The 13,801-nt window shown below is 40.1% G+C and overlaps 1 protein-coding gene across 4 annotated transcripts in view; it reads left to right on the top strand.

The window, feature by feature from the left end:
• The window catches only part of Diaph1 (diaphanous related formin 1), a 92,022-nt gene that overhangs the window by 58,912 nt on the left and 19,309 nt on the right, over nucleotides 1-13,801 (top strand). Inside the window, exon 19 of one of the 4 annotated variants that reach the window (XM_030250316.1) lies at nucleotides 317-12,581. The exons of the other annotated variants lie outside the window; for them this stretch is intronic. Coding sequence (XP_030106176.1) covers nucleotides 317-324 — 8 coding nt within the window. The 3' untranslated portion in view covers nucleotides 325-12,581. Of the gene's footprint in view, nucleotides 1-316; nucleotides 12,582-13,801 lie in introns of those variants that run through there. 4 annotated transcript variants of the gene reach the window in all.

Raw genomic sequence — 13,801 nt, 5'->3', positions numbered from 1 at the left:
GCTTGTTATTTAAGCTGTAGTAGGTCAAAATGTGTGTCAGAGAAATATGCACCTCAAATATAATATGTAAATTATTATCAATTGTGGCATTTAATATTTTCAATTATAGTAGTTTATCTATTTATTTGAATCAGAGACAAACAAAAACAAAGCCTACAAACTGTAGTTGGTTAGTAGATGTAGGTTTCTTTTCAGCTTTTGGTGCCTTTTAAAATACTCAATATTCAATATATATGGCACTAGATTTCATAAGAATATTTTCATGCAAGAATGTCTTGTACTGCCTTTTAATTTTTATCTTATAATTTATTTACAGTCTTTTAAAGGAAAGACAGAGGCTGTCTTAGGTTGGGATTGAGAATGTACACAGCTAGACTTCCCTTTCATCGAGCGTAGCCTTTGAACTGAAGAGTATTCCAAGGATCTATTAGAGAGGATTCAGGATACAGCAGAGTAAGTCTCATCTGAACCTCTTACCACCAAAGCCTTAATACAGACTTCTTTCAACACAGACCATAGCCACAGTGATATGAACCACATCTTTCTTATGAATTCAATCAGGCCTTTTAAGCTTTGGGACTGTGGATGTACCCACTGTTAATCACTGTGTCTACAGGTTGGGTGATTTCATATCCTTTAGCTTTCCCTCTCAGATGGTACTTGTACCTATCTGCTTGATAAAACCTAAAGAGTTAACACTACTTGATGGGCTGTTTTACAGTGGACATTGTGATTGTATGTGTTTGGCACAGTTTTTGTTACAGCTTTTAGACTGCATTTGTACTCCACACGCCTGTGTTCTCTTTAGTGATTTCTCAGACTAATTCAAAGACAGATGAAATGAAACCTCTTGCGTGGATTGTTCTTTCTGGCTTTTTGAAATAAGTGACTCTCATCTTCTGCAGCCATAGCCAACAATCCAATCTTTGCTCTAGAGAAGCACACAGCACAGAAGTTGTGGTTTCCGGCTCACTGGCAGAGCTGGCAGGGCATCTGTAAAGTCTGGTCTTTGGGGACGATTTACCCTCTACCTGGCTTGGAAGCTGTAGGTCTCATTCTGCAGAAACATGAAACCAAGGAGTCAGCAGAGTGATAGCAGTCTATGTGTGTCTGTGTGTATGTGTGCATGTGTGCACATGTGCTGGTTTTTTGTGTGTTGGTCTTTGCAAAGAAAATTCTCCTCCCTGTTTGCTGAGCTGACACCATTCACAAGTCTTGGCAAGGCTTTATGCTAATACTTGTGTACTCAGTTAATGCTCCATTTTGTTGCAGTGTTTGGAAGGTGACAGGCATATGGGAGTGTCCTGTGGGTTCTTCTGTGACTGAATACTCTTTTTTTTTTTAATATTTATTTATTTATTATTTACATGTAAGTACACTGTAGCTATGTTCAGACACTCCAGAAAAGGGCATCAGACTTCGTTACAGATGGTTGTGAGCCACCATGTGGTTGCTGGGATTTGAACTCAGGATCTTTGGAAAAGCAGTCGGAGCTCTTAACCGCTGAGCCATCTCACCAGCCCCGTTAAAGCCGTTTTTAAGTCAGTGTCAAAGCTAAACCAGAACTAGCTATCTAATGATGTGAGCATGTGAATGATACATAATATCTTTCTCACAGCATCCTGAAGGATACCAGTTTAGAATTTCACATAGTGATATCAGTCTACAAAGCAAACTGGTTTTTATCTGTGTTCCCTTGTAGTCTTTGCCTGTGATGAATATGTAGCATGTTTGGTGAGGTGGGGGTATGTCTTGGTTGAAATGTCCCAATCATTTGTATAGGTCAATAACTTTTTGTTTGTTTTGTTTTTTGAGAACTAGCTTTGTAGACCAAGCTGGCCTTGAACTGCTGGGATTAAAGGCATATGCTATCACACCCAGCCAGTCAGTAAATTTTGAAGACTGGAGTCTAAATTTATGTAACCAGCTCCTAGATGAAGAAATAGAACATTACCAAGACCTAAGTGCCCCAGAAAGTCCCTTCCATTGACAGCTGGTCACCCCCAGCCCACAGCGCCCACTCTCCTCATTTGTAGCATCACAGTTCCTATTACTTGGCTCCCGCTTCTGCAGCGTCTCTGCCTATTTGCTCACTCCGACAGTATATACTATCTTCTGAATTAGCTCAGCACCACTTTGAAAGAGCAGCTAGCTAACTACAATTCAATACTGCCTGCACCAAGCTGCTTGATTATATTATTTGCCCCATAATTCTCATGTTTCTCTCTATCTGTAGATAACCCAGTCACAACCTTCGCCTGTACTCTCCACCTTAATTTTGTAAGTCTCACTGCCAGCCGTTGACTGTTATACATTGATCTTTAATGAGTGAGGCTCATGGTTGCTCATGGTACTACCAGTCCTCCCTCTCCGTCCTTAGATGACCCTTTGATTCTTTTCATGCTTAATTTCTAGCTACTTAAATATAAGAAAACCACAAAAACCACACACACACACATACACATCCCACAATTCCACTGGACACTTCAAGTATATTAAATCATTACACTTACAAATGAGACAATTGCCAAATATATATATTTGAAGTCTAAAAATACCTGTTTTGAGTAGAGTTCATTTGTTTAATAAATAATTCTCGCTTTCATGGAAATCACTGTTTATCATATTTCAGATTATTTTGCATCCAAAAAGACTACAGAGAACAGAACTAAATTATATTCTTCTTACTTTTGCTTCAAATGACTTCATTCTTTGTAACAAGCGTGATAGCTTATATTTAAATGATTGTCTCCAAATTCCTATGTATGTCCATTACTACACATAATTCAAGTTATATATAATTGCATGTATGTAATTATATGTGTAAATATGTCATACATGTATATATATATGTATAATTTTAATCTCATCACAAATAAATAAGCTCAAAAAGGTTCTATTATTTTTAGTTAACACATACATAAGCATTGCTAGATCATCTTTCCAAAATTTCACAGTTGTCAAGAAGTGGAGAACTGTTTAAGCAATGAATGTTCTCGAGTCTAACTTGTGTGACAGTCTCTGTATTGCCACACCCACAGCAGTCGTTTTCCCTCTAGCTGTTTGCTTGGGATAGCTTTCCTGTCAGTCAGAAGACAGGTCACTTAAGAACTGCCATACAGTGAGGACCATTATAAACTACAGGCCAGTTACTTTCTGGAGGCCCTTAGAACTATGATAAACCTTCCCAGGGAAAACAGTGTCTTGATTAAGATTACATTTATGAACACTCTAATTTGCCTGTTTTCCCCTTTGTTAGCATGTATTATTTTTGTTTTTTTAAGTTATCACTTAAATACTCAACTTTTGTGTCTGGCTTATTTCGCTCAGTATGCCCTCCAGTTCCGTCTGCTTTCCAGAAGATGACAGGATTTCATTCTTGTTGGCCTGTGGTTTTCAGTTGTCCCCTTTACTCTGCAGGCTTTCTTCTCAGCATTCATCTGCCAGAAAGTTCTTTCCTTGGTTTGCGGAGTCCTTTCCTCTGGATTTCCTGCTTGTTTTCCGTGATGTGTGCTTTTGTTCCCTGCATCCGCTATAAATTGTTAGCTGGAGCTGAAGAGTTAATCAAATTCAGGCTGTCTTTTTGGCTGGGTTTTGCCAAGATACCTTGTTAACTGGGTTCTGTCAGTCCTTCTGTTCAGAAGGCGCATAGTATCTGATTGTCCCTTCTGTGTGGCTAGCAATTACTGGTATGCATAGGATTGTATAGTAGTGATGATTGCAAATAGAAGGATTTTTTATATACTCTAAAAATTAATCTGTTGCCAGTTATGTGTGTTGTAGGTTCTTTGGTTTGTGTTTGTGTTGTTTTGTTATCGTGTCTTTATCTAAACATGTTTATATAAAGAGCGTGGGGTTATCAACCACTTAACCCCAACTAAAACACAGTTTAAGCTTTATTTCATGGTTATAGCTCAATTCTAATTTTTCTCAGTAATGAGTTATACTTCTTTAGAAAGTTATGTTTGATCGAAGTTTTTGTATATATTTTAAATCGGTTTTATCTTAATACTTGAGGCATACTTAGTTCAATCCTGAATTTTCAGTTCTGGGGAACTAAACCCTCACAAAAGCTAGATAAAAGCTTTGCCACTGAGCTTAGATGTTGGTGATGTGTACCTAATTTACACGTGACCTTCACTGTTAAATACCGATCATTTTCACCAGAGATTGTTGGATTTATTGGTCTTTATTTGAAAAAAAAAAAAAGTAATTTTTGACTTGGTTAATCTCTTCAGTTAAAATTCATACATTTAAATGTCTTCTTTAGTTTTTAATTTTTTAGTTTACGGTTTTCATTCTGATTTCTTTTTTAAGATTTTTGGTTTATGTGAATGTGGATGAGCATATGAGCACAAAAGTACCGGTGCCCTAGGGGGCCAGAGGGGCTGAGTCCCCTGGAGCTGAATTTCAGGTGGCTGCCCTAGCCCTGGTCCTCTGTGAGAGCAGGCAGTTAATGCTGCAGCTGCCGAGCCTCCTCTCCAGCCCCGGGGGCTTCATCCCTTAGCCTTAAGGTCTCTTCTCCCTATGTACACTTGAGACTGTAAATTTCTGTTTCAATTCTTTTCTAGGCGCATCCATTAGTAGAAAATGTTTTAGTTTGCCAGGGCTGCAGAAGCCAGGAAGCAGGCATCAGTTGGCTTAAACAAGCAGAAGTTAATTTCTCAAATTTAACTGAGGCTTTTCTCCTTGGTTTTCAGATGTCCACCTTCTTACCATGTTCTCATTTGATTTTTTTTCTTCTTCCGTGTGCACATTTCTGGGATGTCTCTGTGTGTCCAGATTTTGGGGAGGGAGGTATGTGGACAGGCAGGTTGGGTTAGAGGTCGTCTGAATGTCCAGTTGAAATTCACAAATGCAGTCACGTGCTGAGGATTGGGGTTTAGAGTTTCGGTATGCTGATTCTAAGAGAACAAATTCAGCTGATAGCAGGAAGCAGTTCTGCATCATTTGGTCCTGCAAGGTTTCTGATTTCCAGTGCTGTTTCTTTTCAATAGGTTATATATGAGTACTTAATTTCCACACAGAGAATATTTTTGTTTCCTGTTGATGGTTAGGAAAAAAATTGACTACAGATTTAGTGACTTAAGCAATATAATTTTTTATATATTTTAAAAGTCCCCCCTCCATTAACTGCTTTAATTCAGTTGAAAGGTACCTCTTTAGCCAGGGGTGGTGGCGCATGCCTTTAATCCCAGCACTCAGGAGGCAGGGGCAGGCGGATTTCTGGTCTACAAAGTGAGTTCCAGGACAGCCAGAGCTATACAGAGAAACCCTATCTCAAAAAAAAAAAAAAAAGTCCCCCCCCTCCCAAAATTATCTTTTAGTTCTAGAGGCTATAAGTTCCACAGTGGAGGTGTTGGCAGGGCTGTGTTCTGTCTGTAGAGAACAACATTTCCTTGGCTTTTCCAGCATCTCTGTTCTCTGAGGGCTAATGTTAATCCCAATGATGTGAGAGGACCACCAACCCAAATCATCATGGCCAAATTAAATAAAGCAGGCCTTTTTAATCATTTACATGGGGTGCCTCCCCCTAAGGTGGGGTTCAGGAAGTCGGTGTTAGATGTGCAGAAGATAAGGTTTTTATAGTTCAGGAGGAGAGGGTTCCAAATGGGGAAATTTGATGGGCAAAATAGGTGGGGTCGCAGGAGCAGAGCATCAGCATAGCAAGTCAGTCCAAATGACCTCCTAAACAATGACATGGTTTCAAGGTGGGTATAACTAGGTAGTCATGACAATAGGTAGTCGAAACAAGGTCTTCATAGGTGGTCAGATAACCTTTAGAACCAAACATGGAGTTACAAACAACTTTTTACTGTTCCTGAAATAGGCAGACTAGAATCATTTATAGTTAAGGTTACAGGTGGGGCATAGCATAGTCCTTGAGAAACAGCTTTAATCATAAAGAGGAATGAGGCTAGTCTTTACTTATAAGGTAGCTTTTAAGTATAAGATGGAGACAGGCTGGTTCTCCATTCCTTCTTCCCTTTTGAAAGACACAGCAAAGACTCTTCACATCTCAGAGACCTCTGCTTCTCCAACTCTTGTCCTTCTGGCTTCCTCTTACCCTTTTGATATATTAAACTACCTAGGTAGTGCAAAATATACTCTCAAATCTTTATTATTCATGCCCACTCAGTCCCCTTTGCTACATAGGCTTTTTATTCATAGCTTCCAGGGATTAGATCTGAGGTTGTCTTGCTAATGGTATGGTGGTTGGTACTTTTGTGATTTTGATCTTTAAGAATTGGTAGCTTTCTTTATGCCTTACAGTGTCATAAGCATTATAATTTTGCTGTGTGTGCATGTTCCTCCTGTAAGGAGGCCAGCAGAGGGTGGGGGGTGAGTATGTCTTGAGCACAAAGCAAGGAGAAGGGGCAGTCCTGGGCTTTTACTGCAATTAGAGGTACAGCCAGGATGGAAGTTTTTGTACATAGACAAACCTTAGCATAGTTTTGCTTCTTTTTTTTGTGTCAAAGGAGGGAGAAAATGTTGGTTGTCACCTTTTCTATTATGTACAACATGGAATGGAAAGAGAGAGGTAGAGTTTTATAGGAGTCCACAGTCAAAAATGGACTCAGCCTTCATTTATATTACCTTGGCATAACAGAGTGGACTTGTCTGATGTGTCCTTCTTGTTAGATTGTGGTTATATGCATTTGGTGTTTATGATTGTGATTAAAGATACATTGCTAGGTGCATACAAACCCAAAGTCTTACTATATCACTAAAGAATTCAAATCTCTTCTACTCTGATTTTTTTAATAGTTGTTTAATGTTAATGCAACTTCAGGAACTTCCTTTTAGTTAGAATTTGTTTGCTATAAACCTCATACTTTCTTAGTCCTTTGACTTTAGCCTTTCTGTGTATTTAACCTGGATGATTTTCTTTTTAAATTGAGAAAGGGAGAGAGTGTGCACACATGTGTTTGAATGCCGTAGCATATGTATGTAGCAGCTAAAGGGGGGGGGGCAGCCTTGGGTGCTGACCCTTACCTTCTACCTTGTTTGAGCCAGGGTCTCTTCTGTTCAACACTGTTTATGCCAGTCTGGCTGGCCTGCAAACTTCAAGGATTCTCCTGTCCCCATCTCCCAGCTTGCTGTAGAGAACTGAGATTACAGACTCTTGATACCACGTCTGGCTTACATGGGTTCTAGGACCTAACTCGGGTCCTCACAACACATGAAAAGTACTTTATCTATTGAGCCATCTCACTGGCCCTAAGTAGGTTGTTTTGTTTTTGTTTTTTTTCATATAAACAAGTCCAGCTGACAATCCTGATCTTTATTCATTGAATATGTATTGTGTGTCAGACATTTGACACTAACGCCTCAACAGAATATGAATCAAAATCTTATAGTCTTATGGGAGGAACCAAGACTGTTGTAGTTCTGGGAGGGTTTTGATCCATTGATGACCATATCTGATGCTGGTCTTCTGGTAGTTTGACAGGGTCCCCATGCACATAGCAAAAGATGTGGGATATAGATACAGTTGATTTGAGTGGGGTTTTTTTTTGGGGGGGGGTTCATGGATTTCAAGATAGGGTGTCTATATATCCCTGGCTATCCAGGAATTCACTTTATAGACCAGGCTAGCCTCAAACTCAGATCTCCCTGCCTCTGCCTCCTGACTGTTGGGATTAAAGGTGTATGCGACCACTGCCCAGCAATACCATTGTCGTAATTACAACACAGTAATTATTATATGTTATACGTTTATATCTAACATACTTATTTAAAATATCTGGGCATAAATCCAACATTGTGTTTTTGTTTTCCGTGTATTCCGTTGTTCTTTGTCAAGTGTTGATTTCATCCTATTTAAAATACTTTCTGGTGTCTGATTTGATATCCTACCTGGCTCTAGAGTTACTTGATTTTTGTTCAATGTTCAAATAATTCAGAAATTTCTAGTTTAACTGAATTCTGTGGTCAGGCAACATACTTGGAATGATTGCTATGATTGCTATCCTTTGAAATTTGTTCAGGCTTGATATTCACCTACCACATGGCAAATTTTGTGCTATATGCTATATACACAGAATATGTATTTTGTTATTTTTGATGTATTATATCACTTGGATCAGGTTTATTAAATATGTTCCTATTTTGCTGTTTTTTGGTTTATTTGTATATTGGCTAGTTTTATGTCAACCTGATTGATACAATCTATGGTCTCTAAGAGGAGGGAGCCTCAACTGAGAAAATGCCACCATAATACCTGGCTATAAGGCATTTTCTTAATTAGTGATCAGTTAGGGCCCAGCCTATTGTGGGAAGGGCCACCCCTGGGCTGTGGTCCTGACTTCTATAAGAAAGAATGCTAAGCAACCCATGGGGAGCAAGCCAGTGAGAAGCAACCCTCTGGCCTCTGCATCAGCTCCTGCCTCCAGGTTCCTACCTTGCTTGAGTCCCTGTCCTCACTGCTTTTGATAATGAACTGTTAATATGGAAATGTGAGTGAAATAAGCCTTTTTCTCTCCAGTCTGCTTTTGGTCCTAGCGTCTCATCACAGTAACCCTAACTAAGACTGTTTGTTTTAAAGCCTAGTCTAGCCTTGGTCTCACAATCTTTTTTCCTTACTCATTGGAGTGCTCAGATTGCAGGCATGCCCACATTTTCAAATGTTTGCTTGTTTTGGTAGTTACTATTGAAAGGATGCTAATTCTTCCACTATCTTTAAATCATCTGATTGTCCTGCTGGAACTTACTTACGTGATTCTTCCTAACCCTCAGAGTATAAATTGCCTGATGCTCGGAATAAAGTGGGCCATTGCATGAGACTTTAGTCTCATTTTTATACTCCATTCTCTGAGGTCCCACTGCCTCTTAGAGCAGTAAGCAGTTCTTTTTTATATTTTAAATAAATTGTTTAATACATTTGATTTAGAATTATACTGTCTTCCTTGTGACTGTGTCCTGTATCACTATAGACTGAGTCTGTTCACAGCAGTTAGAGAGCCCTTTCTGTCTGTAGTGTAGCTGCAGCAGCTTTCCTTTTGCCTCCTGTTTCTTGTAATTTGCATATCTTCTACAGCTGTTTTATTACCCTTGGTATGTTCTTGTTGTTAGCATGTGTCTGTTTTAAGAGGTGCGCACTTTGTATGTTTGATAAGTTTTCATCTTTGGGAGTTGGTCTGTTCCATATCACTGTTTATTTTCTGACCTTCCTGTTTCATGTCCTTTTTTTCATTCTTGACTTCTTATGGATTATTTTCAATTTTAATTATTTTTATTTCTCTTTAACTTTTTGCTACCCTTTAGTGGATAGCTGAGACAACATGCACATTTACTCTACTCTGTCTAATAAAGATGATAAATTTTGCCATTTTTTGAGATGGAATTTTTCCTACTTGCCTTCTGTTACTATGATAAATACCATGACCAAAAGCAACTTGGGGAGGAAAGAGTTCATTCCATCATTTCATGATTCAGTCCATCAGGAAGGAAGGGCAAGGCAAGGGCTGAAGCAAAGACAACATACGTGGAAGGATGTTGCTTACGGCTGCTGTCCATGGCTCACTCAGCTTGCTCTACCATCCAGGGCCACAGCCCACAGGTGTCACTGTCCACTGTGGGCTGGGCCCTCCCACATCAATCATGAAAATGCTCCCACAGACTTACCTGCAGACACTGTCATGGAGCTAATCTCTCAATTAAGGTCCCTTTTTCCAAAATAACTCTAGATTTGTGTCAAGTTGACAGAAATTAACCAGCACAATTGACCCCTGTTGTGTTTTATAAGGAAAAGAAAAGAAAAAAAAGAAAAGAAAAGAAAAGAAAAGAAAAGAGGAGCAAAGATATGTTTGTAGATATCGTGCAGGGGTTGGGGAGTGCCTCTGCCTACCCATGCTGAGGCATCCCTTCCCTCTGAGGTACCAGCCAGATGACGGATATAGTATGGAATAGAGTTTACTTAGAGCATGGGAAGGGGAGTTGAGGAGGGAGTAGAGACAGAGTAAGGTTGAGAGAGAAGAGAGGACAGGAGGGGAGAGGAGGAGGAAGAGGAGAGGTAGGCCAGGAACATGTGGAGTGGGGAGGGGATGAGGAGAGGGAGAGAAGGGGCAGAGAGTGAAAGATCAAGGAGGGACCAAACAGCCCTTTTTAGTGAGTCAGGTATACCTCTCTGTTGCCAGGTAATTGTGACGCAAAGCCTAGAAGGAATGCTAACATTCCTCCATTTTTGTTTAATTTAAAAAAAGGAAAAAGTAGAAAGAGGTGATGGTGAAGCAAGAATAAGGTCATCATGATCGTTAGCTAGCTACTTCCTGATAACTTTGGAACGATGTGTCTATGGGAAACCTAAGAAAGTGGGGATAGGGAATTGGTCCAGTCTTAGGAGAGTTAGCTGCTTTCTTGCTGTCCAGGGTCTGTGGCACAGATCCAGTAGAAGCGTCTGTGTCTGTGAAAGTAGGTTGGAGCATCTGTGGCTTGCTTCTCTGGAGCTGTCCTGGATGTAGATTTGAGTAAATGCCTGGACTTGTCAGGATACTGAAACACACACACACACACACACACACACACACACACACACACACACACACTCACTAGAGGTAGAGAATAAAGTTAAGTACATTTGGGAGAAAAGTTTTTTCTTAGGTGTATATTTGAAACCCTTAGGTCTTGATGGTTGGGGGCAGGGAGGTGAGGGGAGTCCCGATCCCGGGGCCCAGGAGAGAAATCCCACCCTCTGGAATAGATAGCAAGTGGGAACTTAGGCTGTTAATTGACAGGTGTACTTACCTGGATGGAGTCTATTTGGTCCATGAGAGAGGTAGATCTGAGAGGGTTTCCTGCAGCTTATAAGTTTACAAAAGAGATAAATTTGTTAACAACGTGAACATTTTTTAAGGTGAGCTTAGGAAGACAAAGTGGCGTGGAAGGAACAAGACGGACTGTTTTCTTTTGTCTCAGAGACTGAAGAGCATAATGAGAAACATTTTTAAGTTTACATTTGAAAGACAAAGGAAACGCAAAACCTTGACCTTGTGAATATGATAGTTGATCATATAGATTTAGCATGAGAAATACCTTAAGTTCATAGTTAAAAGACAACCAAAGGAAACTGATATTTGAGTGTGATAGCTGATAGTTTAGATTTACAGGAGCAACACTTTAAGTCTATAGTTAAAAGACAGCTAAAGAAAACTGAACTTGTAATTATAAAAGTGGATCATATAGTGGAATGTTTTATTAGGGTTAGGCTAGTTTTTAAGAACTCTGTTGGTTATTGTTAGGACAGTGGTGTGGCAAGGAAAAGAAATCTGAAGCATTTAGTCCCTGGAAACTGAGTTTAGATAAGGAAGTAACAGAAGGTTACATCCGTGAAAGCTTACATCTGAACTTGTGTGTCCTTTATCAGGAAGCCTATGTGCAAGGCAAACCTGTCTGACTTTGATAAGAGATCTGGCAGTCTTAGCTAGTTAACAAATTGACTATTGAGCTAATAAGATTGTGGATTACCTTGGGGTAAGGAGCTAGAGGTCTGTTTTCTAGCTGTCAAGCTTAGCTGCCAGTGTAGTTGGAAATCTGGGAAAAATAAATTGTAATCTAAATGTCATGTATTAATTAAAATGCCAGTACCCTGAGCAACAGCAGGAGAACAGTTTACCTAGGGCCGGCCTAGGATTTTTTTTTCAGCAGAGAAGCCTAGAGAGGGAGGAGAGAGAAAGAGCTCACCCAAGGTAGAGGTCCTTGAACAAAGAGTCAGTGAGACAGCCAGTCATGACTGTGAATACCTCCATCCTCAAGGACACCACAGGGTGGCTAGGAGCTCAACAGCTCTCCCTTTGGACCAAGGGACATTTACACCGACCAGTGTGGGGAGCTTGCCAATTCGCCAGTATTTGGGTGGATAGGCCTAGCATGCGATCCAGTATGGCTGGAATTCCATGTGAACCCCTCCTCACTCTCTTATCCTCTTACTCTTTTACTCTCTGCCCCTTCTCTTCCTTCCCCTTCTCCTGGCCAGCCTCTCCTCTCTTCTCTCTCTTTTCTTTTCTCTCCCTCCCCACTTCTCTACTCCCCTTTCAACCCATTCCCTAAATAAACTGTATTCCATACTGTATCCATTGTATAGCTGTTACCTCAGGGGGAAGGGATGCCTCAGCATGGGCCTGCAGTGGAACCCCACCACCACCTCATACCTCACTTCTACAAACATATCCTTGGCCCTCTTTTTTTTTTTTTTTAATAAAAAATTATTGCCATAACTCATTTAGAAACAGCCCCTTTTATAGTGAGTCAGGCATACCTGGCTGTTGCCAGGTAACTTGTTGGGCTTAGCCTAGAAGGATTACTAACAACCCCTTCTCAATTTGATGCACAAACACATCACTATTCAACTATAACCTTTCCTTTCTTGTTTATTCCCAAGATGGCACATTAATACATAGTGCACAGTCCAACTTTTAAAAGTCCCACAGTTGTATAAAAATTGTAGCTATTTAAAAATCTAAGTTATCTTTAGAAGTCCAAAGTTTTTTTTTCAACTATGGGTTCCTATAAAATAAAGAAATTTATATGCTTATTTTAAAGGGTATGAATGAGGGGTCAGTTATAGTCATATCGAAGCAAAACCAAAATTCAACAGTGTGAATAGCTCAGTAGCTGATACCTGGGACTCACTCATGATCTTTTGGCTTTGAAAAGGCTCATCTCGCACTCAAGAGGCAGAGGCAGAAGCAGGCAGATTTCTGAGTTCAAGGCCAGCCTGGTCTACAGAGTGAGTTCCAGGACAGCCAGGGCTACACAGAGAAACCCTGCCTTGAAAAACCAAGGAAAAAAAAAAAGGAAAAGAAAAGAAAAGGCTCATCTCTAAAGCTCTGCCATCCATAGCACACATAGCTTGTCTCATAGGCTCATGCTGGCTCCAGTCCATACCTGCTGCTGGCCTTGATGGTGTTACCCCACAGTCCTGTATCTCAAATACTGGATCTCTACTACAGCCCCAGGTTCTTGTATACTATCTTAGTTTCTTGGTATTATTAGAAAGTTCTTAAAATAACTTTTTTTTTGAGATTATAATTACATCATTACCCTTCTCTTTCAACTCTCGACTGTGCCTGCCTTGATCTTTCTCAAATATATGGCTTCTTTTCCTTTAATTGTTGAAGTGGAGAGCTAGTTGTTCCAGCACTGTGGATTGGATTAGGAATCAGCAATTGTACCAACCTAACTTATTAATAAAGTTTAGTTGGATCACAGCAATCTATTCAAATAGTCATTGTGGGTGGCTACCTTCAATTTTACCAGCAGAACTGAGTAGATGTGCTACGCTGAATTATTTATCATCTGTCATAGTTAGAATTTCTACTGACTTGATGAAACACCATGACCAAAAGTAGCTTGAGAAGGAAAGGGCTTACTTTATCTTCCAGCTTGTAAGTCCATCACTGAGGGGCAGCTATGAAGGAACACTGCTTAGCCTGCTTTCTCACAGCACTCAGGACCATCAGCCCAAGGGTAGTACTGCGTACAGTGAGCTGAGCTCTATCTCACCAATCACCAATCAAGAGAATGCACCACAGGCTTGACCATCTAGTGGGAGCATTTTCCCATCTGAGGTTTCCTTTTCTGAAATGACTCTAGCTTGTGTCAAGTTGACATAAAACTGACCAGCACAGCATCCAGTACTAAGTAAAAGTTAATCAGTCTCTGAACTAGACTGTCCTCATATATCACACCTACTTAGGAAGTTCTTCCATTTCATTAGTCACTTGACATGTTCCCACAGAATCACTATTTTAGCTTTATACTACTGTAATTGGCTGACTTTGTAGCACTTACATGGCACATA

Source organism: Mus musculus, chromosome 18, assembly GCF_000001635.26.
Source record: "Mus musculus strain C57BL/6J chromosome 18, GRCm38.p6 C57BL/6J".
Lineage (NCBI taxonomy): Eukaryota > Metazoa > Chordata > Mammalia > Rodentia > Muridae > Mus > Mus musculus.
The sequence above is the reverse complement of the archived record's forward strand: the minus strand, read 5'-3'. Positions and strand labels throughout refer to the sequence as shown.